Source organism: Lytechinus variegatus, chromosome 6, assembly GCF_018143015.1.
Source record: "Lytechinus variegatus isolate NC3 chromosome 6, Lvar_3.0, whole genome shotgun sequence".
Lineage (NCBI taxonomy): Eukaryota > Metazoa > Echinodermata > Echinoidea > Temnopleuroida > Toxopneustidae > Lytechinus > Lytechinus variegatus.
This window is the reverse complement of record NC_054745.1, coordinates 23,470,530-23,498,001: the sequence shown is the minus strand read 5'-3', so window position 1 is coordinate 23,498,001 and position 27,472 is coordinate 23,470,530. Positions and strand designations below refer to the sequence as shown.

Genomic DNA, 27,472 nt, shown 5'->3' with positions numbered 1-27,472 from the left:
CACAGACAAGCAGCTTTAATGTATCGTGAATAAAACAAAATCAATAAGATTACATTTTCTCAAAAGATTATTAAAGTATTTTCAGTATTTTTAATGTCACCCTTTCACAATCGCTCCTGAAAGAAAAACAAATTGTATACATGTATATATCTAGGTCATCATGAACCATTGAAAAAATGATAGAATTCATACATTTTATATTACATATGTGAAATAGCTGCTAATATAATGAAGCCGCAAGACTCATCTCCCCCCTCGTCGTTCAGTTCCTCTGCTGTTCGGAGATCAGCAGGTATAGCTACTGCCAGGCGCGGATCCAGGGGGCACGTGCCCCCCTCCTTTGAAAAACAAAAATAAAAATTTTGTTGGCTGTAATGTAAAAATGAAAAATGCCATGAAAACAGAGATGCCCCCTCGATTAAAATTTAATGTTTTTTTTTTATTTTGCGTACGAAATACCCTTAATTTGTGGTTGAAAACTTTTTGTTTTTTTCCTGGTCAAAATTTTCCTCCGAAAATTTTGCCCGCCCCCCTTTTGGAAAATCCTGGATCCGCCCCTGGCTACTGCAAATTTAAGTCTGGTTGATGTCGATAATTCACCGTCGAGGTCGGCAGGGGTTGAATGCATGAAGGGTTACAGAGAAACATGTGCATTTTGAAAAAAGAAGTGTAGGATGAAAAAAAAAATCTATCAGATGGATTTTTCCATTAACCTTCACCACAATTGTTGTTTTGTTTTTTATGTTTCTGAATTAAGGTACTTATTGGTCGCTAGAAATGAGCGACAAAGACGGATCGGAGCGACGAGAAGTTCTGCTTTGCCTTAGGTAGGCTTTAGCCAGGTCAGTAACATTTTCTCACGTTTTAGCAATTGACTGCTTTAAATTTGAAGAAGGGAAAAGGAGGAAAAAATTGTACGATTTAAAATTCAAATTCCAACTTTATTAAGGTACTGAGTAAATTACAGTAAAATAGAGTAAGGTAAGGCCTGGTGGTTTGTACTTGTACTATGACAAGTCCCATATATTCATATTTGTGTAAGCTAACTTAAAGCTGGAGACATAGAAGAAAGTGAAATGGGAATTAGCCTAGGGCACGACTAACTAGTGGAAAGAGGGGAATAAATGAGAGATGTAGATCTACAGCAATTCCACTCATCATAATTGCTAGACCGAAAGCTTCGGTCTCTGTTTGTACATGTAGGCCCTACACTGTAGTAATGACTATTGGTTGTTCCGCTGGCACTGGCTCCACTCACCAAATACAGAGACTGAAGTTCTACTTTACTAGCTCGATCTTTACAGGGACTCAATGGCCATATGTTTATGTATTAAGTTCGGATAAAACAGGTAAGTGAAGTTGTGCGACAGCTGAAATAAGTCACTGTTTTTTCCGCTTTTAAGACGAAATGTATTTTTCCCCGTTTTGGTACATTTCAGGCCAAAACGGAATAATATTAATAATCTGTATTTTGGTACAGTTCTTTTTATATATTTTTACGAAATAAAGACAAAATTCGAGGAGCCCCGTTGGGGAATTGCATTGTCAACCCCATAGTGTTGGCTGCACGATAACAAGCCGTCTGTGTTTCTGTTTCTGTTTGTGGTAACTCCAATAGGAACTTGGCAGGACAGCATTTAGCTGGTAAACGCCAAGCTGGTATATAACCAATTACCTATGAAACATGTTACGTCTAGGTTAATCAGTCATAGTGGCTGACGTTATAGACGGCAGATATCACTCTCGGGCCTTTTTATCAAAGTGGAGACAATGGCAGAGTTGGGATTCGAACTCACAACCTTGCGATTATGAGTCCAATGCTCTAACCACTGGACAACACGACCCGTGAACGGAGAGAAATAAAAAAAAGTGTTAAAAACTCCTCGAAACAGACGGCTGTCTACATGTTTGCATGAAAGGAGGTATTGAAACACACACAAAAAAACAGATAACGAAATCTGCCAACATGGCCAAAGAGTTATAGATGGGGCAAGAGTGAAATAGATCTGGAGACGAGCAGACATGAGAAAAGATCAATCATTTCTCTCATGTCTGTCTTGAAAAGAATAGAGATTTACTATCAGTATCATTTTCCAGTCACCGTGATCTCCAAGACAGTAGAGGGATCACCTAGTAAGAGAAAGAGAGAGGAAGAGAGAGAGATCTCACTGACAAAACATTTACAAACAAAGCATATTCTAGATAGAAGACACAATATTATTTTAACTCTTTGCCCGCCACGGACAAAATCCCTCCTGCGCCATATTTATTCTAAGGTGCAACCATAAGAGAGAGGGGTATAACGTGGAATCTGATACAGCTCACAATTGGTTTTGTTTATTTTATTGTAAAGGATTTTTTTTGTGTACACAGTACAATGCGATGCACGCAATATTATTGTGTATGAACAATATACTTAAAGGGGAATGAAACCTTTGGAATAAGTAGGCTTGTGTCAAAACAGAAAAATCAAAGAATAAGAACAAAGAAACTTTGAGAAAAATTGGACAAATAATGAGAAAATAATGAGCATTTGAATATTGTAATCACTAATGCTTTGGAGATCCTCCCTTTGGCAATGCGACAAGGATGTGTGACATCACATGTGAACAACTTTCCCTTTGATGGACTATCAAATACCCTCAAAATGTCTCTTTCTGCTCTTTCTTGTGGTGATACAAACTCTTTTAAATATCCATGATGTATTCTTTAAAAATCTGGATTACATGCCCTCCTAGAGAAAGAAGACATGATCTACTGATAGATGTGATAAAAGAGGCAATTTAAGTGAAATATATACTAAAGTAATGGGGAGAGTTGTTCACAAGTGACATCTCACATCTTTGTCGCATTGCCAATTTGAGGATCTCCATAGCATTAGTGATCGCAATATTCAAATGCTCATAACTTTCTCAAACTTTGGTTGATCTGTTTCTTTGATTTTTCTGTTTTCACACAAGCCATCTTGTTCCAAAGGTTTCATTCTCCTTTAATGCATTCTGTGTGTAAAAGAATGTGGCTTGCGTCAAACTTGGCTGTGCGCTGTCTGTGACTAGTTGAACAAAGCAGGCAAAGAGTTAATAATCATTTTTTTCTTTCTTCCCACCTTTCCTCAGAAGATGGATGTGTACCAAAGATTTACTCGAAGGAATATTGTGTGCAGACGATGACTGGCATGATGCAGAGAACAACAAGACTTGTTTCATCTTGTGGACTTCAACGACAGGTGTTTGCAGCATGTCACAGTAACCCGCATACAGCAAGGCATGGTGTGTTTCACTTTCCTAATCTAAAAACACATGGAGGAGAGGCTAATGTTTTGTATACTGGCAGAGTTTTTAAACGGAACCTGTCAGCATTATCACAACATACATCAGAGTCAGACATTTGTAAACTCCAAAGAGCTCTTTGCAGGAATTTGAAACAAAGCTCGTCGTTGCTATGTCAGGGGAACCGAGTTGATTGCATATGTCTCGGTCCAAGGAGATTCAAGGAAAGTAGACAGATGTTGAATAGACCAGTGCACCATCATTTCTCAGCAATAGCTTCCTATTCTGTAATGAATGTTTGCCGCAAGAGAAGTTATTACCAGTCGGCAGTTACTAGTGCCTTCACACGTTGCAGAGTTCAGAGGTATGGATCCAGTGCTGTTGGAAATGAGACCGGTGATCCCCTCTCACCTAAGAGCCCACAGTTCAGATGCTACATGGATCATCTGAGAAATGAGCACCAGGCTATTTCAGAGAGACTGCAGGTTAGTCTTACCATTCTCTTTCCTTCAGTAGGATTGAGAGGAATATAACATTTTATGGAAATGAAAATCCATATTTTATTGTTTGAAATAGACATGAAATTAAATACTCCAAAAATTTGCTTTGCCCAATCGATCGTGGGCCCGGCAGCCACTGTGCAGCGCTAGATCGACGAGGCTATATCCCTTTAATCGTTGAATGCCAAACAGGGTAGCAGCAACTCCCATCTTTTGACATCTTTTGGTCTGACACGGCCTGTTCAGGGATCCATTTCATTAAACTTGTTATAGTAACAAATCTGCAATAATAGCTACTGAAATCCTTCAATATTATTTTTTATAGAAATGGTTCATTTGTTATTATAACAAGTCTTCAATGAAACGGGACAGAGACCCGTTTCATAAAGAGTTGTAAACATTATTGCAACATCTGGAAAACTTGATTGTGATAGGCTGCTGAGCCATTAACACTCATCATAAAAACACACTACAAAATAATACAAGTATAGAAATAGAATGTCATACACAAGGTATAAGCATAATGGCCCAAATTCACAAAGGTGGTTTTGAAAACCCACGGTTGAGTCCATGGTTTATGCAATTTTTCTGTATAAAGTAAGCTTTTATTTACCGCGTATCTGGTGCATCTATAAAAAATGTCTGATGCGTGCTTTTGTCACAGTGCGTCAAATTGATGCCTGTTACCATGGTTAGATACACTATTTTATTCATGAGTCCATTGTTTGAAGAGTGGACTCATGAATAAAATAGCGTTGATAACCTGGTAAGAGGTGTCAATTTGGTGCACTATGATAAAAGCGCGCATCAAAATTGGACATTTTTTATACACGCGCCTGATACGCGGTAAATTAAGCATAATTTATACAGGAAATCCGCATAAACCATGGACGCAACCGTGGGTTTTCAAAACCACCTTAAATTCGGGCCAATGAGAGCGTCAGAGGGTAGCAGAAAGGAGAAGATACCTTTCACAATTGCTACCCCAATGAAATCCCAAAATTGGAAGTTGCAGATGTACATAAAAAAATAATACACATCAGATATAAGATAAAGCAGTCATATTTTCCCTTTTATTGTTTTGTTTGTTTTAAAAGGGAGGGGAGCCGTTGTCAGACTCTAAACAGAAGGAGCTCCGGGGATCCATGTTGGAGCTTGGCGAGATCCTTGAGAAATGGACCGAGCTGATTTCAACGGAAGAAGAGATCAATGAAATTCAGCATCTTATCCAAGGTAGTGGTAATGATTTTAATGTGGTTTTAGAAAAATATGAAAAATAAGGACAAAATTGTTATATCAGCTGGCATTGTGATAGGTACAACTAACAGTGATTTTAGTCAATGCTTCTGTGGAATGCAAGTGCTCATATCCTCCTGCAGTATCCTCCATGACAGTTTATTTATAATTTTTCTTTAAAGGAAAAAGAAACCTTTGGAACAAGACAGCTTGTGTGAATACAGAAAAATCAAAAATACAGATCAACGAAAGTTTAAGAAAAATTGAATGAAAAATAAGAAAGTTATGAGCATTTGAAGTTCAGATCTTTTTTGTAATGTAGATTCTCCCACTGGCAATGCGACAAAGGTGTGTGATATCAATATGTGAACAACTTTCCCTTTGCTTCTGTGTATATTTCACTTAAAATGTCTCTTTTATCACATCTATCAGTAGATCATTAATTCTTTCTAAAGGAGGGCTTGTGTTTTTATCTCCATAAGAAAGAGCAAAAAGAGAGATTTTGGCGTATTTTATAGCCCGGGGGGGGGGGGCACTCTGTATATAATGCATGGTGGGTACATTTAATTGCCGCAGAGGGGACCCCCATTTTTACACTCTAATTTCCGTTCCAAGGCATAGCAATTTTTTTTTACAATAAGCCTGCTCCATAGCCCCGTTTTTTGTCTCGCCTGCAGCAAATACCTACCACTTTTTGGTCGATTACCCCCCCCCCTGGGTTTTATAGTCCATCAAAGGGAAAGTTGTTCACATGTGACATCACACATCTGTCGCATTGCCAATTGGAGGATCTCCATAGCATTAGTGATCGCAATATTCAAATGCTCATAACTTTCTCATTATTTGTCCAACTTTTCTCAAACTTTCTTCATGATACTATTCTTTGATTTTTCTCTTTCCACTCAAGCCCACTTGTTCCAAGGGTTTCTTTAAAGCCAATCGTCAAATTGCAAACTCGTCTATCATTCGGTCTACCATCAGTTCGTCCACTTACCAAATGGTCTACTTCCATTAAGTCTACTGCCATTCTGTCTAATAACCAGTTGGTCCAATAGCCATTTAGGCCATATACCATTGGTCTAATTGGACTAAGTGTTAAATTGTGCAAAGTGGATGAAAATAATATGGATATTAGACCAACTGGTTTAATGAGACGAAAGGGCCACAAATGAAATGGTGATAAGACAAAGTGCTGATTGGACTATTTTTTGTTAATGGACCAGATGGTTGTTAGACGAAATATTGATGGATGGAATGGAATTGGACTAAATAAAAGACCATACGGTGAGTGGACGAGTTGGCAAATACCATAATAGTAACTTTTATGCAATGGGGCACTGATCTTCTTTGAGACCATTTTCTCTGAACTGATTGGAAGTTTCATCAATTTTCATCACGCACCACGAACCGTCCTCTCTGCGCATATCGATGCGAAAGTTACTTTTGCAGAAAATGCATTTAAAGAAGTTTTTTTTAAACCAGCAATAAGTGCACCTACAAGGAGAGCAAATTATTTACCAGTGTCTTCGTTAAAAAGTTCAGGTTCCAAAGTTTCATCCCGTTTCTTTATATTTTCTTGAAGTTAATTATTTACGCCACGGTGGGCAACGTAACAGAGAGGAAGGTTCGTGGAATAGATACAGTGCGCTTAACTTTCGCATCGAAGTGCGCAGAGAGGACGGTTCGTGGTGCTTGTGACGAATTGATATTGCATATTGTGCATATCTCATGCTTGAGTGAACCCTGAATATCCTTTTATTCTGTTCATCATCAGATGGTCAAGATAAAGAGATGCAGGATTTAGCTCTATCTGAGAAGGATCAACTCCAGGACAGGATTGAAAATTTATCAGAGGAGGTAAGACCAAGAAAATCTCAATAGGCTAATTTTTTTTCTCAGCCATTGTTTTTATGATGAGCTAGTTATGTATTTTAAGAGAAGTGATGTAACTCTATAGTTTATTTCTGTCTACTCTTCTTAATTTAGATGGAAGAGATGGCATCTCCAAAAAAGGAGAAAATTTGAAGTGAAATTGGGTGTTAATTAGGCAAATTATGAAATTAAAGAATGTGCGTGCCAAGATAAGTCCTCAAGACATCTCTAATAGCCCAGTCCTTTTAGGGTTAACACTATGCCCTATCCTAACATACATAACCCTATTGCAACCATGACCCTATTAACCCTATATCTTAGACAAAATTATGCCCAGAGCAATTGTTGCAGGAGCATATGTTGTGTCACTTTTTAATCAAGCCATAAATATGATCATGATAAATATGACCATGATCATTTGACCCGCGATCAAGCTACCAAATCTGGGGCCCGTTGCAGAAAGAGTTGCAATTGATTGCAACTCTAAAAATCATGCGCAACTTGATTTTCGACCCATCAACAGCGCGCATTTGGGACTTGCGACTGATTTTTTGGCATGCATTTAAATGCAACTCTTTCTGCAACAGGCCCCTGGGCTCCGTTGTATAAAAGTTACCATTAGGGTAACTTCACCTTCCAATGGTAACTTGCCTGGAATCATGATTTCGAACATTACTCAGTAAGATATTCCAAGTCTAAATATTAGCATCAAATTCTTATACGTTTTATTCCAAAATTGAGTCGCAGACCAATCTTAAGGTGTGCGGTCGCCTAAGACATACCTATTTAAATTGTAACCAATTTTAAATGTATTTTGTTGTAATCCATTTATGATTATACATGTAAGAAAGATGATTCATCCCTTCCCGTTCTCTGGCTGTTCATGTGGGACCCGGTGTCCTCGGATTGCTAGAGCTCCTGTGAGTTATGTACTGACTGGGTTTACCCCTTAAATTGTCAGTGAACGGGGCAGCTAGAGGGCACTGGGTTCCACATGATGATGGGTTGATGGATGGGTTGGGGTAAATGAAGCAGATGTGAAATTATTACTCTTACATTGTACTTGTTCATGGTTCTTGTGTAGTATTTACATAAATTTCTATAATAATAATAATAATAGGTCCATTTATATAGCGCAGCTACTATGTGCATATACTCTACTGCGCTTTGATAATTGGTATCATATTATTACCCCGGCTGTAGCTGAGCCGCCATATTAATAGGCGCTAAAGTGTTCAAGAAAATTTCATTTTTCCATTGTAAAAGAGAACTGTTGCTTGGCCATAGTCATGAGCGTCTACTGACGGTGTGCGCGCTCTACAAATATACACTATTATTATCTCATTTCTTTTGGACATCTTTCTTGTATAGTTGGTCGACCTTCTAATGTCATCCGAAGAGACCGATGATAATGATGTCATAATGGAGTTTTCAGCAGGAGTGGGAGGTCAAGAAGCTATGCTGTTTGCCTCTGATATGTTTGATATGTATCAACGATACGCTGATTACCGACGTTGGACCTTTACTATCCTTGAGTACTTCACCTCAGATATAGGTTAGTACAAACGGTATTCTTTGGAACTGGTCGGGTGATCGCCACATGTACCCTTATCAAATCAATATATATTTTATACAGTAGGCTCTGCATGACTCGACATTCCAAATCTATAATTATCAACGAAACCGCCAAGCAATATGTAAAACCAGGGTCCCGTCTTACAAAGAGCTATTATTGATCCAATCAATCTTAACTCTATGGAAGTCCATCTGTGTCATAATTTTTTCTAAGAAAAATTTGCACATTGTCCTTTGGATGCAAAGGGAAGCGCAGTGAATTTTCAAGAAAACAATAAATAATAATATGTCCATTTATATAGCGCAGTTACTATTTGCATATACTCTATATACTGGGGGGAGGGGGGCTGAATCAGCCCCCCTCCCCCAGTCTTCTTAGGCGTCAAAATAGCCCAGTCTATTTAAGAGCTAAATTAATACCATTTATCTACATGTAACTATATATCTATTTATCTACATGTATCTATGCCTGAACTTTTCAAATCAGTTTATCTGGATAAAGCAGTTTCCATGTACCAAAGAGACCATCCTGTCTAAAAAAATAGATAAATAAGTTACTTCAATTTTTTTTTCTAGGTGGATTAAGGCATGCTACCGTTAGTATCACTGGTGATCAAGCTTATCGTCTTCTAAGACAGGAGGCTGGCGTCCATCGGGTTCAGAGGGTTCCAAAGACAGAGAGACAAGGGCGTATACATACAAGTACCATGTCTATAGCGGTACTACCACAACCCAAAGAGGTATAAACCAAAGCCGTATACATACTAGTACCATGTCAATAGCGGTACTACCACAACCTAAAAAGGTATAAACCAAGGGTGTATACATACTGGTACCATGTCTGTAGTGGTACTACCACAACCTAAAGAGGTATAAACCAAGGGTGTTTACCTACTAATACCATGTCTGTAGCGGTACTACCACAAGCCAAAGAGGTATAAACCAAGGGTGTATACATACTATTACCATGTCAATAGCGGTACTACCACAACCTAAAGAGGTATAAACCAAGTGCGTATACATACTAGTACCATGTCTGAAGCGGTACTACCACAACCTAAAAAAGGAAAAAAAAGGCGTATACATATACAAGTACCATGACCTAAAGAGGTACAAAAACAAGGCTGTATGCGTAAAAGAGGTACAACTTAACAAGTACCACATCTATAACAGTACTACCACAACTTATAGAGGTACAACTTGCATGATTTTTTCCCAGAAGTTTCTTTGCAACTTTTCACAAACAAAAAATAATTGAGAATCATTTTGAGTTTGCTTAATACCCACTTTACTATTGTTTGTCTTATTGGTTAAACATTTTAGTTAGCTTGCAATTGAAGCTGTAGCATTCTTAGTATAAGAAATCTTTATGATATTCTAGGAAGTATTGTGGCATCAATGTCATAGCATTAGTTGCTTCTCCTCATGTAAGCTACAATATATATCTGCAGCTTAGAATAATTATTGGCTAATTGTATGAAGTAAGAAAAAAAACAATACAATACCAGCCATGACTTCCAAATATCTTTCAGTTTCAAATTCCTGTGGGTTGGCCCAAATACCTGAAATGGTTGTGTTTGGAGTACTATAAATAATAAACTGTTCACATTTCTGTTTTAGGCATAAAGCGTTGTGGCCCAGTGGATAAGTCTTCTGACTTTGAAACAGAGGGTCGTGGGTTCGAATCCCAGCCATGGCGTAATTTCCTTCAGCAGGAAATTTATCCACATTGTGCTGCACTCGACCCAGGTGAGGTGAATGGGTACCCGGCAGGATTAATTCCTTGAATGCATGAGCGCTGAGAGGCAGCTCGAGCTAAAGCCGGGGTAATAATAATAATAACAACGCGCCTCGGAATAGAATATTTCTAGATAGATGGCGCTATATAAATGGCTATTATTATTATAAAGTTTTGTATTCCTTTCATTGTGAATATTAACTCTTGTTACTTAGATTGATCTGAAACTGGACCCTAAAGACCTGAGGATTGAAACGAAGAAAGCTAGTGGAGCAGGAGGTCAGCATGTGAATACAACGGACAGTGCTGTTAGAATCACCCATATACCAACAGGTATTATATATCTACTACAGACAGTGCTGTTAGAATCACTCATATACCAACAGGTATTATATATGTACTACAGACAGTGCTGGTAGAATCACCTATATACCAACAGGTATTATATATCTACTACAGACAGTGCTGTTAGAATCACCTATATACCAACAGGTATTATATATCTACTACAGACAGTGCTGTTAGAATCACCCATATACCAACAGGTATTATATATCTACTACAGACAGTGCTGTTAGAATCACTCATATACCAACAGGTATTATATATATCTACTACAGACAGTGCTGTTAGAATCACCCATATACCAGCAGGTATTGTATATATCTACTACAGACAGTGCTGTTAGAATCACCCATATACCAACAGGTATTATATATCTACTACAGACAGCGCTGTTAGAATCACCCATATACCAACAGGTATTATATATCTTCTACAGACAGTGCTGTTAGAATCACCCATATACCAACAGGTATTATATATATCTACTACAGACAGTGCTGTTAGAATCACCCATATACTAACAGGTATTATATATATCTACTACAGACAGTGCTGTTAGAATCACCCATATACCAACAGGTATTGTATATATCTACTACAGACAGTGCTGTTAGAATCACCCATATACCAACAGGTATTATATATCTACTACAGACAGTGCTGTTAGAATCACCCATATACCAACAGGTATTATATAGGCCTATATCTACTACAGACAGTGCTGTTAGAATCACCTATATACCAACAGGTATTATATATTTACTACAGACAGTGCTGTTAAAATCACCCATATACCAACAGGTATTATATATCTACTACAGACAGTGCTGTTAGAATCACCTATATACCAACAGGTATTATATATCTACTACAGACAGTGCTGTTAGAATCACCTATATACCAACAGGTATTATATATCTACTACAGACAGCGCTGTTAGAATCACCTATATACCAACAGGTATTATATATCTACTACAGACAGCGCTGTTAGAATCACTCATATACCAACAGGTATTATATATCTACTACAGACAGCGCTGTTAGAATCACCTATATACCAACAGGCATTATATATCTACTACAGACAGTGCTGTTAGAATAACCCATATACCAACAGGTATTATATATCTACTACAGACAGTGCTGTTAGAATAACCCATATACCAACAGGTATTATATATCTACTACAGACAGTGCTGTTAGAATCACCTATATACCAACAGGTATTATATATATACTACAGACAGTGCTGTTAGAATCACCCATATACCAACAGGTATTATATATCTACTACAGACAGTGCTGTTAGAATCACCCATATACCAACAGGTAATATATATCTACTACAGACAGTGCTGTTAGAATCACCCATATACCAACAGGTAATATATATCTACTACAGACAGTGCTGTTAGAATCACCCATATACCAACAGGTATTATATATCTACTACAGACAGTGCTGTTAGAATCACCATATACCAACAGGTATTATATATCTACTACAGACAGTGCTGTTAGAATCACCTATATATTAACAGGTATTATATATCTACTACAGACAGTGCTGTTAGAATCACCTATATACCAACAGGTATTATATATCTACTACAGACAGTGCTGTTAGAATCACCCATATACCAACAGGTAATATATATATATGTACTACAGACAGTGCTGTTAGAATCACCTATATACCAACAGGTATTATATATATCTACTACAGACAGTGCTGTTAGAATCACCCATATACCAACAGGTATTATATATGTACTACAGACAGTGCTGTTAGAATCACCCATATACCAACTGGTATTGTATATCTACTACAGACAGTGCTGTTAGAATCACCTATATACCAACAGGTATTATATATCTACTACAGACAGTGCTGTTAGAATTACCTATATACCAACAGGTATTATATATCTACTACAGACAGCGCTGTTAGAATCACTCATATACCAACAGGTATTATATATTTACTACAGACAGTGCTGTTAGAATCACCCATATACCAATAGGTATTATATATATGTACTACAGACAGTGCTGTTAGAATCACCCATATACCAACAGGTATTATATATCTACTACAGACAGTGCTGTTAGAATCACCCATATACCAACAGGTATTATATATGTACTACAGACAGTGCTGTTAGAATCACCCATATACCAACAGGTATTATATATGTACTACAGACAGTGCTGTTAGAATTACCTATATACCAACAGGTATTATATATCTACTACAGACAGTGCTGTTAGAATCACCCGTATACCAACAGGTATTATATATGTACTACAGACAGTGCTGTTAGAATCACCTATATACCAACAGGTATTATATATCTACTACAGACGGTGCTGTTAGAATCACCTATATACCAATAGGTATTATATATATCTACTACAGACGGTGCTGTTAGAATCACCTATATATTAACAGGTATTATATATCTACTACAGACAGTGCTGTTAGAATCACCCATATACCAACAGGTATATGTCTACTACAGACCGATATTATCAATCTACATAGTGGGGTTTTCTGCCCCTAAAATTATAATAAAAGAAAGCTCTGATGAAACACATGACCACCATCCCATGTTATCAATCTTTCTTTAAAGGGGAATGAAACCTTTGGAATAAGTAGGCTTGTGTCGAAACTGAAAATCAAAGAAACAGATCAACGAAAGTTTGAGAAAAATGTACAAACAATGAGAAAGCTATGATCATTTGAATATTGCAATCACTAATTCTATGGAGACCCTTCAATTGGCAATGCGACAAGGATGTGTGATGTCACATGTCAACAACTTTCCCTTTGATGGACTTTTAAATACCATCAAATGTCTCTTTTTGTTCTTTCTTATGGTGATACAAAATTAAAAACTGTTTTATATCCATGATGTATTCCTTAAAAATCTGTGTTACATGCCCTCCTCTAGAAAGACTACATGATCTACTGATAGATGTGATAAAAGAGGCAATTTAAGTGAAATATAATGCTAAAAAATGGAGAGAGTTGCTCACAAGTGACATCACACATCTTTGTCGCATTGCCAATGTGAAGATCTCCATAGCAATAGTGATCGCAATATTCAAATGCTCAAAACCACCTAATTATTTGTCAGATTTTTCTCAAATTTTTGTTGATCTGTTTCTTTGATTTTTCCGTTTTCATACAAGCTATCTTGTTATAAAGCTTTCATTCCCCTTTAATGATACAGTCCTTTTTATCAAACGTTAGAAGTTATCTTTATGAATCTTGATTATTTATTGCATCATACATTATTTGTCCTGGGTTTGTCAGGTTTCCTTTTATTTTGTTCAATACTGCATGTATGTTAATTATTGTTTTGTGTCTTATGTCTTGTTTTAATTTTTCTTATAATTAGGATCAAATGAAAGAACATTGATATTTTGTAAATATCACTGAAATGGGTTATCCTTCATTGAAAAAAAGTGTTTTGATTTTCATTTATTCTATTTGTGATTTTAATATGGAAATAAAAAAAACAATCAAAAACTAGGTGAGAGAAGTAGATGTGAACAATTGAGCATATAAGAAATCAAATTCAAGTTGTAGCATCTTCTTTCTTAGTCGTATTTATTTCAATTTTGTTTTGATCTTATATAAGGTATCTCGGCTGAAAGTCAACAAGAGCGTTCCCAACACAAGAATCGTTCGATCGCCATGACGATGCTACAGACTCGAATCTACAACCGGATCCTTGAAGACCAGACCAACTCTGAAAGATCGATGCGTCGTTCACAGGTGGGCACAAGAGGGCGCTCTGAAAAGATTCGTACGTATAATTACCAGCAAGATAGGATCACGGACCATCGGATCAGTCGTAGTATCCATGGAGTAATGGAGTATCTAGTAGGATCTGAACTCTTAGACGAGATGATGGTTAGTTGTATGGAAGGCCAGGAGTGTCAGGATATACGAGAAAGAATTCTAGAAGTTTATGATACAAGCAAAGAGAACTCGTGATAGGATCATGGAAGATCGGATCAGTCGTATCCATAGGGTATCTACTAGGATCTGAACTCTTAGGTGATTTGGTGGTTAGTTGTATGGAAGGCCAGGAGTGTCAGAATATACGAGAAAGAATTCTAGAAGTGCATGAAACGAACTGAGAACTCATGATAGGATCATGGAAGATCGGATCAGTCGTGTCCTTGGAGTATCTACTAGGATCTGAACTCTTAGACGAGATGATGGTTAGTTGTATGGAAGGCCAGGAGTGTCAGGATATACCAGAAAACATGGAAGGGGGGGGGTCACTGTTACTAGCAGGTAGACATCATGCTCGTACACAGACTTCCCCAGGATTTCCCTATTGATTTGCCCATCTTACAGTATCCTTAACAAATATTATATTATGTATTCGCGAAACTAAATAATGCCTCAAATGTTGTATCGTAATGAAAAGATGAAGCTTATACCCTTTTTACGAAGTGATGACTTTTATTTTGGGAATTTCTAGACCCATTTTACTGAATGTGCTGACATTGCCTGGCTGTGGAAAACGAACATTTTTAAATGGTCATTTTGAATGTCCATTGTGACTAACTTAATCTTTGTATTTGTCCCATGTTGAAGAAATTTACTTGAAATAAAAGCAGCTTCAAAATGAACATTCCGTGTAGGTTTTCTCGGATTTCTGATTTCTTGTTTTTTAACATTATTTTCAACTATTTTTTTCCAAAACACTGTTTGACCACAAAATCATTATATTCATTTTAAAATTTATTATTCTTAAATTTAAAACAAATTGACTGCTTGGATCGTCTTGAAGACTGCCCAATGGAGGGGGCAGGGGGGGGGTTATGATGATTACAATAGCACGGTGGATTTATCATCATACCCCCCTTCAGCATCTAAATTTTTTTAAAATGAGACCTTCCTATACCCGCCAAGTCTGCATATTGCTTGTGACAAAACAGAATAACCCATTCGAAATGAATATCTTTTCTATCATTTATGTTCATTAATATTAATTAATTTTGTTTCTCCCTTTTTCTGGATCCTAGAAGGAAAAACAAATCAATCACAATTACAAGGTTCTTCTCACACTTTAAAAATGTAATTTAAACAACGTTGTTTACTATGTGAATCGCACAGTAGTTGTTCAAACAAGTGTTTAAAATCTGTAACAACCATGCTTAAATTATTGATGATTAAATGTTTGAATTTAGACTTTGTTGTTTAATGATTTTCCACACTTGTGTAAACTGTTTAATCAACTACTGTGTGATTGATATAGTAAACAGCATTGTTTATAATGATTTAAACAATGCATAACATGGTTGACTTCGGGTTTTTTTTTATCAGGCCTATTAAATAGGCCGCTTGGCGGAGTCTCCTTGATATACCAAACAGATATTCATCTGATTATTAGACCATTGTATAGGTCAGTAAATGATATAGATTAATCAATTTTTGGAGGGATTATGGAAGGACGCCATCTCATTTCGGGTTATAATTAGTCTATATTTAGATGTTTTTTCGGTCGGAATCTCACATTTGCCTTTGTAGCGAGGAGTATACACTGTACAAAATGAAGTGCTAATTTAGCACTTACGTTGCTTGTATAATGACTGCACTATGAGTGTTGATTTTCTAGTTCAAATCTAAATTAGAAAATCAGCACTCGTAGTGCAGTCACTATACAAGCACCGTTAGTGCTAAATTAACACTTCTTTTTTTGTAGTGTGCAACGGTTACACTTCGTAATTCCGAAGGTTTGTAATTCCGAAACACGTAAATTGCCTATACCTCGATGTTCGTTAATCCGAACATTTGTGGCGCTATTCCGAAGGTTCGATAATCTGGAAACGAAATAAGGTTTGTTGGTCCGAAGGTTCGTTAGTCCGAAAATGAAATAAGTATTGTTAATAATTACGTTTTCGGACTAATGAACCTTCGGAATTACGAACCTCATTTCGGTTTCGGATTAATGAACCTACGGAATTACGAACCTCACTTTGTTTTCGGACTAACGAACCTTCGGAATTACGAACCTCATTTCGTTTTCGGACTTACGTACCTTTGGAATTACGAACCTTCGGAATAACGAACCTTCAGAATATCCGAACTTTCGGAATACTGAAGCTTCGGAATTACGAATATATGCGGTGTGCAACATGCTACCTAACCCCGCCTCTTTCAGTCTGTAACCACTTTAGAGATATATATTCCTATCTATGTATGTGTCATTATTTCTCATTACCCTATCACCATGAAATTTTATTTCTAAAAATGTTTAGCTCTAGTATTTGTTAACATTGGTTTGACTTTCAAAAAAATCTGAGCTAGAAGGTCACACCTGTCACTTGTGTCTGTGATATGTTACAAAAATGAAGCCCAGAAAAAATTGAAATATAAAGTGACCGGAAACACCATCTCAATTTCATCCCATACACTTATGTGTACTATTTAGGTGTCTATAAGACACCTATTTACAAAATGGGGGTTTGCCATGTAGTTTTAGCTTTTCATTCTTAATAACCGTTGTTTTCAGGGTTTATTAGTTCTAATACATGCACTTGTACGCATGTTTCATCCTGGTTTGAGAACTTTTTAAATCGTCTGCTCACAAAGTTAAACAATACCTTTAAAGGGAAATCTAACCCAAATTAAAACTTGTTTTTATAAGGAAAAGAAAAATCAGACAAGTTGATTGGTGAAAGTTTGGACAAACAACAAGAAAGCTATGACTTTTTAAAAGTTGTAAATCAGCGTATTGGTAATCGCTATACCCATGGAGACTTCAAATTTGCCGCAAATGGAATGTCATAGTGATGTACGGCAAGGACTACTCTTCCATGTACTCTAATACATATTATGGCTAAAATGTAATTTTCCCCAAAAGTTTTATTTCAAATTATATTTTTCTTTCATGAGGACATAAAACAATATACTACCTGGGTTATATTTAAATTATTGCCCCAATGGAATGGGTACTTGGAAGAAAACCACAAATCCCTGATAATAAAGTACCGTGGCCTATTGGAAAGTTGTCCTTACCCCTTGTGATAATTTACCTAGAGTGTAGTGTAAAACAATATAACACTTTTTATTAATGTAAGTGGATTCAACTTTGCTGTTTCCTGCAGGCCTACAAGTGAGGCTTAATATAATTCACTGATTATTATTTAGGCAAGTCTATTTCTGACATGGATTGATAACAGTACGATTACCTGTCCCTATGCTGAATGAAAACATTTGATGTCATTTATCATGTTATAGGTATATGATCAGGAAATTCACAACGAGCGAATAATTAAAAAAGCCCCCTCCCACAAAAAAAATGAATAAAAAAATAATATTAAAAGTAATAATAATAAAAATAAATGAAGTAATAATAATAATAAAATTGATGAATAAATAAACAAATAAAATGAAATAAAATTAATTAGAATAAAAATAATGTTAATCATAACAAATAAACAAATAAAAAAACACAACATAAAAAAGAAGAAATATATAACACATTGTGATAACATTTATTCATTTTTCAAGGATTATGTACATTAATTTAATGAGAATTCTACAAATTCTCTATAAGCCTACATGACATCCTCTCTTTACGGAATTTAGATAATTAAATTTAATTTCGGTTTCTTAGAATCAATTATAAAGTACATCAGTAAAATAAAAACATACAAATTTAATTTTAGTACGTATACATCGTTGATTACGCTGTTATGTTAGTCGTTTACTTAGATTTAACACACATACACTCTAAAATGAAGTGCTAATTTAGCACCGAAGGAGATTGCAAAGTGACTGCACCTCGGAGTCCTGAATGATGTAGTAATTTGAATTTGAACTAGTAATTGAACACTCCGAAGTGCACTGCAAAAATCTGGTGTTGATTTAACACCAGCCCGGAATCTATGTCCACACCAGAGTAGTGTTAAACAACACCAGTTTCGTTTTGGTCTAACACCAGATAGGTGTTTATACAACACCAATTAGTATGAAAACAGCATCGGTTTTATTCCAAACTGGTGTTTCAATACTTCTCTGGTGTGGACCCCGGGGGGCCACTTACATTGACGAGTGGATACCATGCGCGACCAAGAAAACACGATAGGGCACGTTACGTACGTAACGTGATAAGGGTGTCAAAAACACAAAAATAATGAAAAAAGGGTATCTATTTCGCTCGGAAAATTACGTGTTTAGGGTCGAATTTGCGGGGATGATAAAACAAAATTAAAATGTTTTATAAAGGAAGTCCTTTTTCCCCAAAACTACGTATTTAGAGTCCGATTTGCGCGAGGTGTAGAAGTGCTGGGGTCGAACTAAACCAAATAAGGTAAAGCCGACGACCGAAGGACCCGTAACAATAAAACATTCCTGTACTTGTTTAGGGGTTCATTTCAGGGAATATTTGCCAAGAGTATCGTTTTGTTTCCAATACTTGTTAAGGGTAGGGTTTCACACGCCAATACTTGTTAAGGGGTGCATTTTCAGAATATGGAAATTACGTGTTTAGGGTGCTTTTCGAGACCCCATGGTCGCGCATGGTATCCACTCGTGAATGGAAGTGGCCCCCCAGGGTGTGGACATATATAGATTTCGGGCTTGTGTTAAATTAACACCGGAGTTTTTGCAATGTGCAGTACTTATAAGAGCTAAATTAGCACCTCATTTTTTAAAGACTGTATACATTGTAGATTACGTCATTTACGTTGGTCGTTGACTTTAATTTAACACACATATAGTAAAAAATGAAGCACCGAATAAGCTTGTATAGTGACTGCACCTCAAATTGCTGATTTAGTAATTCAAATTTGAACTAGAAAATAAGTACTCCGAATTGCAGTGACTATATACAAGCTCTCTAAGTGCGAAATTTGCACTTCATTTTTTAGAGTTAAGGTGTTGAAACTTAGCACCACAAAAAAACACACTAGAGTAAAAAGACTGGTATCTTCCTCTTTCACACTGTCCGGGCAATGCCATCATTTTCGCTGTTTTAGATAACCAAATCAATCATAAATCTATCATGGAAATGTACACACACATTCACACATTGTCAACACACACAATGAAAAAAATGTTGACAGAAATACCTTTTTAACCGACTAGGACATCTTATTTTTTTTAGCACAGAGAGGTGATACCATAATTCTGGGGGGGGGGGGGAGGGGCGGCGGTCGTTTTTTCCCATAGAATCAGTTTTAAGTTCAATATATCTAACGTACAACAATATTCCTATTCATAAGTCGGGGTAGATAATAGGATCATCCTCTAATCCATTTTTAACTTCGATATCTTACACAGGTTATGTCAAACAGATGTCGAAACCATATCTAGGAGGGGTGGGAGGAGGGAGGGGCGGTGAAAAAAGATTATTTCTATCCTCTCCCGAAGTGAACCGTAAGATACGCCCATAGTGCCGCAAAGAGAAGTAGTCCCGCGGAGGAACGGTTTGTTGACGAGGAGTTGCAGAAGTTTTCACCGCAGCAATGGAAGCATGTCTTGATTTGAGAGCCCTCCAAACAGCCCTCTTGGCAGCTTGAATCGAAGGCGCATCCTCGCTGGATTCCTGTCAACGCTTTACCGTGGTAGAAGAGAACTAACTGGAAAAGAGAGTGATTGGAACACAAGGAGAGAGGGTGAGGGAGAGAACAACGTTATTTCTACAGAAATCTAGAGAATTTTGTTCGGGGGGGGGGGGGCAAGACGCATAACACTTTCCAGGAAGATTTTGTTCCGGGGGGAGGGCCGGGGCAAGATGCACACCATTTCCCAAGAAATGGGGCGGGAGGGGGTGGGCATTTTCAAAAGAGTGAAATTGAATAATTTTGTGCAAACTTCTTGTTTGAAGTTTGTGAGAATTTTCATTAAAGAAAGTTTTCAGCATTCCAGGAGGAGGGGGCTACAGCTCCTGTCACCGGCCCCCCCCCCCTGTGGTCGATTATGCTCTTAAAATAAATATGCACTCTTTGTGGTGAAAATGAGTGTAAACAAAAATAAGAAGGATGCCAATGTTTATCCTTTTCATAAAGGTTGCACGTAAAATTTGCTGTTGTATCACTGTTTTAGGGTGCAGATTTTCCTTATGATTTATTTCGTTTGATGTAAACTTCGAATCATTTTTCTTTGCTAATGTTTAAAGATCTGAAATTATGCTGATATATTTGAAGTCATTTATAATATGCTTTTTTGTCTTATTTTCTGATACTTTGCTTTGTAATATATAAATGTTTTCATATAAATTTCTGTATTCTTGGAATTTTTCTTGTCCCACCCTTGCTTAAAACAGATTCATGCTTATTGCGGGCAGCGTTTCGTTGCCTTGTTCCCATAGATGTTATTAGTTTACTTAATAAGTTTGAGGAGCCCACAATTAAACTTTAAGCCTTGCACTCTAGTGGGCCTCTTCATTGTAAAAAAAAAATGTGTGTGTGTGTGTGTCATACGTCTATTGTCATTGACCTCATATATTACAATAACATAATAAAATATAACATAGGCCTGTAATTCATGAAATGTTACATCAAGTGTCATGATTGATGGTAACAAATTGCTTTGATTCAATTCATTTGACCAAACTCTGGGCCTTTTCACACGTGAATATTGAATCATCATTATGATAATGATTGCACTTCGTCTTTAGAATCATCGGACCTATTTGACGTTGACTCGAAAACTATGATTTGAATTCGAATTCCCGAGCGAAGGCGGTATATGTGTCATTGGTGGCTTGTTAATAAAAGCACTGCATCGCAAATACAATGAGTGCATGACAATTGTATTATCTACGGAAGTGCTTAAAAGATCACGTAATTAAGCTCCGCCCCCAAATGATGTTTTGGAGGTCAAGCCTTTCACACGCAAAATTCGTACCGTGATTTGAGTGAAACTGGAATTCACCTCCGGAGTAGAAAAAAAAATTGTAATTGTGATTAGCGTTCGTGATTCTAATGGTGTTTTAGTTTGGTTTCACACGTGCTAAAAACTCGTCATAAACCCTATTTTTCACTCGATCATTCAAATTACGATTGTTTTACCATATGATCAGAGCGGTGTATCTCTCTGATTTCTAATTGATAGAAAATGAAATGGTGAAAATAATTGAATAAGGCCAAGAAAAACAAAACAAACTCACGGAACAGGAATCCACATGTATGCCGCACTCGACCGTCCCCACGTCAGGCCCAGACTCATCGAAGTCAGGTCCGCATGAGGTGGGCCCAGTGAGAACGAATGGGTTGGTGTCGTGTAGCCGTACGGAGTCATAATTGCACTCGAAACAAGTAATCCCTTCAGTTACTCCTAGAAAGGAATATATACCAGCCAGTGGCATGTTTAAACTTTTAAAGGGGAATCCAATCCAAATAAAAAAAACTTGTTTTTACAGGAAAATGAAAAATCAGACATGTTGATATATTAAGTTTGAACAATATCGGACAATAAGAAAGCTATAAATTCTTAAAAGTTGTAAAAAAAAATTGGTAATCACTATACCCATGGACACTTCAAGTTGGCTGCATATGTGATGTCATAGTGATGTAAGGCAAGGGCTACTCTTCCATGTACTCCATTACTCCATTACATAAAATGGCTAAAAAGTCATTTTTCAAAGTTATACTTCATTTTTTTTGGTTTCATGATGACATAAAACGATATACTACCTGGGTTATATTAAATTACTGCCACAGGGGAATGGGTACTTAGGAGAAAACCATCCCTGATAGCTAGTACAAGGCTTATGAAAATCCATATTTTATTTTTTTATTGTTCGAAATAGACATGAAATAAAATACTCCGAAAATTTGCTTTGCCCAATTGATCGTGGGCCTGGCAGCCGCTGTGCAGCGCCAGATCGATGAGGCTCTATCCCTTTACTCGGTGAACGCCAAATATGTGTGTGTATGTAAATAACATTTTATTGATAAAAAGTGTAATATAAAAGCGTATCCCACGAAAACACGCTCAACTGACAAAATATAAAATCTTATCTGAAAAAAAAACTCATGCAATAAAGGCTTTAGAATAGTGTCTTACGAACAAAGATATGCATAATGCAATAGACTGGAATATACTCTAAATCTAAACAGGAGTTTCTTGAAATAACCTCGTAAATGTTCTCTTAATAACAATAGTTCTAAAAGGTTGTCTCGAATTCCCAAGGCTTGCATATGGCATGATTGGAGAATATGTAAAAAAGTATTTGCCAAGAAAATTCCTGTTATTCCTTATATTGATAAGATTGCTGATGGATGGAAAAAGTACATGATGGATTTTTTGTGTGCGAAGGGTGGGTTGGTCGGTTCGTCAATTAAAAAAAAATAATTCCATGATTATCATTAAGTCATTCAGCTTCAAATGCCCCCCCCCCCCCGTTCTCAGTTAAGTTAATTCTCTATTTGGATGTCTGCGGATCACCGTAATGCATATACTGTCACATATTCTCAAATACTATTTTAATATCCACATAATGACATGAATGGGGAACGGTAACAGAAGATAAAAACAAAAACTCATATCGACGACTTTTTTTCAAAACATTACCACCAAAACCGAAGACTCTTGTTTTTAAAGTATATACATATATATTTGTATATACATGTATATATTTGCCTGTTAGAACTTTCTTTGATTTTTGTTGTCAGAGAAGCGCAAATGACTGGTCTTTATAGGGTACACTGGGGTACACTGCAAAAACTCCGGTGTTGATTAACACCAGCCCGGAATCTATATTTTTCCACACCAGAGAAGTGTTAAACAACACCAGTTTCGTTTTGGTCTAACACCAGAAAGTTGTTTATACAACACCAATTAGTCTTAAAAGACCATCGGTTTGATTCCAAAATGAGTGGCGAAAGAATGCTCACATTTCATGTGTTCAAGACCATATCGCATACAATTTATGTCAGTTGTGCTATTTTGCGATTACAAAATTTTATACAAAATGATTTGGTAACTTTCTCACTATACCCATTTAAAGAATAATTAACATTTTTTGTGAAAACACGTTGTGAATATACATATATATATCGCTTCTGAAAAATAACTATTGAACTATTGTACGTACAAATGCTTTAATCGTATCAGTTATACCAGTGTTATTCAGTGAAGATCCATTTACTGGCTAAAATAGAGCAAAATATACAGAGAAATTCTTACCCATCATAACATTCATGAAAGTGAAGAAAAATCCCAGTTGCAACATTTTACAGGCCATTGACATCCTCAGTATACTATGCTGCTTTCTAAACACGCTCAACGGACAAGATATAAAAATTTATCCGAAAGAACTACTGGAATAAAGGCGTTAGAGTTGTGCCTAACGAACAAAGATATACATAATGCAGTAGACTGGAACATAAGGTCTAAATCTAAAAAGAAGTTTCTTGAAATAAAATCGTAAAATGTGCTTTCCAAACAATAGTTATAATATGGTGTATTGAATTTCCAAGGCTCGCATATCGCATGATTGGAGAATAAGGGAAAAAAAGAAAACTGTCTGCCGAGAAAGTTCCTGTTGGTACTTTGATACGATTGCTGATGGGTGGAAGAAAGAAGGTAGGCCTATGTGATGGTGTATGTGTGTGTGTGTGTGAAGTTGTTATCATTGAGCCATTCAGCTTCAAATTGTGACCCCCACTCTCTCAATTAAGTTAATACCCTATTTCGATGTTTGCGGATCACCGTATGTATACTGTCAAACATTCTGAAATACTATTTTAATATTCACATATGAGGAACGGTAACAGAAAGAAAAAAACTCATATCGAAGACATGTTTATTCAAAACATTACCACCTAAAACAAGAGTTGGCAAGCGAACTTCTAGATCTGCTGTAAACCGCAAGGGCACACGGTGTTGTATCACAGTGTATTCACACTGTGAAACATAGTGTGAAACAATCGTGACATTGTTAATGTTAAACATTTAAACAGTGTGATCAATATTGTCACGTGGTTAACGATGTGAATACATAGCACTGGCAGCCCCCCTCCATCTTTTTTTTTTCGCTTGACAGAGCGTCATCGTCTTTTTTGCACAACCGATGTTTTGGCAAGATTTACAGGCAAAAAGAAAAGTGGTCATTTAATATCAATATTCTGTCCTAAAAGAGATATTCATCTGATATATTGCAAAGCCCACGAATACCTGTAAGAATACACACATTGCATTTGTCCACATTTCCATGACAGTTTAATACAAAGTGTACACCATCCACTGTAGTATATAGTAGTAGTAGTGGTGGTATTTATTTCCGTATTAAAAGCACAATTATATACAATAGAATGCGGTGGATAGCCCACATTCAGCGTGACTGGCACAGTCACGCTGGTCTTCCGTGGGGTCCAAAACATTTAACGTTAACATATAAGTTAGACAAAGTATAACCAGATTAAGATTAGAGATGTACAGAAGATAAATGAAAATATTATTGGAGCATCCTATTCACATTCGTCCATAACAAGCCATCTCATGGCAACCATGGCGACGATTCAAAGCTTGTCTGACTAGTAAGTGTTTCCTTGCACTAGTAAACATGGCAAATGGGGGAAAATACTGTAATGAAAGGCGCTAGTGAATGCCTTTGTTGAGACCCATGTTGTAAACATCCATAAAGGGCCCCCTGCGCTACTTCTACCGGATCTCTATCAACACATGGTTTTGATATGATATTCGAATTAACAGCTACTTGCTATTATGATCATGAATGTTATTATTGTTTTAATCAATTATCATCATTACAGACCAATTCTGGGTACATGTAGCTTGGTCGGGGAGGGAGACCCTCGGGTCACAGTTATCGAGTTAGCTTTTCCCCATACACAGGCAGCTAAGCTACATGTACCCAGCTACGGCTATGCTTAATATTTGTATTTTGTTGAAATTTATTTTATATATTGTAATTGCCGAATTGATAATAAATAATAAATAAATAAATAGTTTTAATAATTACTATGATGATTATTATCATTATCATCATTATTTCTACCTAGGTGATAGTCATTTCCCAATATTACCATAGATATTGGTGTTGTTGTCATCCTTATTTCCATCGTCACCATCATCATCATCATCATAGGATTACCATCAGGGGCGTAGATAGCGGGGGGGGGGGGATGGGGGGATGCATCCCCCCAGAATTTTAGGTGGGGGGGATGGTGTGTACAATCATCCCCCCCAGGTTTCTGTGGGGGAAGAAGCAAAACTATAAAGTAATAAAGCAATGAATGCTAGTTAAAATCAATCAATAATAATAGCAGTAATAATCATAACGTACAGCAATGACAAACATGATCAAAATTGGACTTTTATTCAGAGTCAATCATCTTATATGCATTTACAACTTGCAAGTTTTAAGTAATAACAACTGTCTTGCGTCGTCATATACATTTAAGGATTCTAATTCAGAGTTTCACCAAGTACATTTCCTTATAATAATTATGTATTTGCAAAGGAGATAAGTTCAAAATATTTCATTACAGATTTAAGAAAGTGTCGCTTAATCACTCCCTTTCAGAGCAATTGCTTTCATAACACATTAACACTGTTCAAACGAATTAATAAGAAATTACCTATATACATACACTGACCCTTTTCCCTGCTGGCCATGTCCTCAACCCCTACTTTGCAAAGGAAAGGTGAAAATTTTCAGTCTCTAAGGAGCGAATTAGTAAATGAATGATTTTGGAATGAAAGTGCAAATTTTTTGGATGGCCTCAGTGATATCCGAGGTTTTTTTCACTCAATATTCTCTCTTTCATATATTCACTCCTTAAAGAGTGAACTATTTCACTATTTTTTTCAGAGTACTTTGCGCTTTTCAAAGAAGGTAGAATCATCCAATATATAGACATGCCTTAATTCACGAAGGCAGATTGAATCAATCCATGGATAAGATTAATTTATGGTCTAAGATCACAGAACAAGCCTAACTCGACCCTCAGCGTGTTCATTGTCGGACCTTTGACAAAAAACATAATCATCTCGCGCATTTACGCGATAAAAATTTGACTAATTTCTAGACAAGATTCAATTCAACCTTGTGAATTTCGGTCAATGTAATGACGTGAAATTGTCCAAGCATGTCGCAAGCAAAGCGTTTGAAAACGTCAAAAATTACGACCTTCTTCAAAAGTTGTCAAGAAACTGATGAAGACCGGCCATCAACGTCACAGTTGGAGGACGAACAAAGAACACCAAGTGGGGATGGAGGAGACATGGAGGATGCTCCAGTTGAGAAGACTCCACATGATGGAAATCAAGCAACTGAATCAGAGTGGATGAGTCCAAATCATCCTGCCCCTTCTTCTATTCCGCCTCCTTCATTCTTTATATTTATATATTAATTATATATATATATATATATATATATATATATATATATATATATATATATATATATATAAATATATATATATATATATATATATATATATATATATATTATATATATATATATATATATATATATATATATATATATATATATATATATATATATATATATATATATATTGTAAAGACATGGATAAAGAGAACAATGGTAGGCGTAGCTTAAATCAAGGTTCTCCAGAGCTATCTACCCATTGGAAAAATTGGTGATGCCGAAAAAATGTCTCTGCCGGGAATCGAACCCGGGCCGACAAAGGAATATATAATTGGTATAGTGTCGAAAATCTGCCTATCTGACGGTCAATCGGATCGGGCTCGCCCTAGCTACTAACCGTCCCTGTGGTCTAGTGGTAAAGGCACCGGCGTTCAAAGCTGGGGGCCCGGGTTCGATTCCCGGCAGAGACATTTTTTCGGCATCACCAATTTTTCCAAAGGGTAGATAGCTCTGGGGAACCTTGATTTAAGCTACGCCTACCATTGTTCTCTTCATCCATTTCTTTACAATATTTAAATAAAAAAGAGTTGCCAAAAGCTGTT

General features: G+C 36.6%; 2 protein-coding genes across 2 annotated transcripts; one reads left to right on the top strand and one right to left on the bottom strand.

Annotated features, from left to right (window-relative positions):
- The first annotated feature begins 772 nt into the window (after positions 1 to 772).
- On the top strand, positions 773 to 14,839 carry LOC121417242 (peptide chain release factor 1-like, mitochondrial). Its single transcript, XM_041610877.1, has 8 exons — positions 773 to 842; positions 3,117 to 3,754; positions 4,867 to 5,002; positions 6,780 to 6,862; positions 8,249 to 8,432; positions 9,029 to 9,192; positions 10,406 to 10,523; positions 14,184 to 14,839. The coding sequence occupies exons 2-8, from the start codon at positions 3,167 to 3,169 to the stop codon at positions 14,540 to 14,542; spliced, it is 1,632 nt and encodes a 543-aa protein (XP_041466811.1). The 5' UTR covers positions 773 to 842; positions 3,117 to 3,166; the 3' UTR covers positions 14,543 to 14,839.
- Positions 14,840 to 19,754: 4,915 nt separating this feature from the next.
- On the bottom strand, positions 19,755 to 23,972 carry LOC121416567. Its single transcript, XM_041610061.1, has 3 exons — positions 23,702 to 23,972; positions 21,681 to 21,847; positions 19,755 to 20,148 (listed from the first exon to the last, which is right to left on the bottom strand). The coding sequence occupies exons 1-3, from the start codon at positions 23,763 to 23,765 to the stop codon at positions 19,924 to 19,926; spliced, it is 456 nt and encodes a 151-aa protein (XP_041465995.1). The 5' UTR covers positions 23,766 to 23,972; the 3' UTR covers positions 19,755 to 19,923.
- Positions 23,973 to 27,472: the final 3,500 nt, after the last annotated feature.

Excerpts from the sequence above, each read along its gene's own strand:
- LOC121416567 (XM_041610061.1), bottom strand. The coding sequence starts at position 23,765 with ATGTCAATGGCCTGTAAAATGTTGCAACTGGGATTTTTCTTCACTTTC. Across the intron at positions 21,848-23,701 it reads TTTCATGAATGTTATGATGG|GAGTAACTGAAGGGATTACT; the intron begins GTAAGAATTTCT and ends ATTCCTTTCTAG. Across the intron at positions 20,149-21,680 it reads TACATGTGGATTCCTGTTCC|TTAGTTCTCTTCTACCACGG; the intron begins GTGAGTTTGTTT and ends TCTCTTTTCCAG.
- LOC121417242 (XM_041610877.1), top strand. The coding sequence starts at position 3,167 with ATGACTGGCATGATGCAGAGAACAACAAGACTTGTTTCATCTTGTGGA. Across the intron at positions 3,755-4,866 it reads CTATTTCAGAGAGACTGCAG|GGAGGGGAGCCGTTGTCAGA; the intron begins GTTAGTCTTACC and ends TTGTTTTAAAAG. Across the intron at positions 9,193-10,405 it reads TACTACCACAACCCAAAGAG|ATTGATCTGAAACTGGACCC; the intron begins GTATAAACCAAA and ends CTTGTTACTTAG.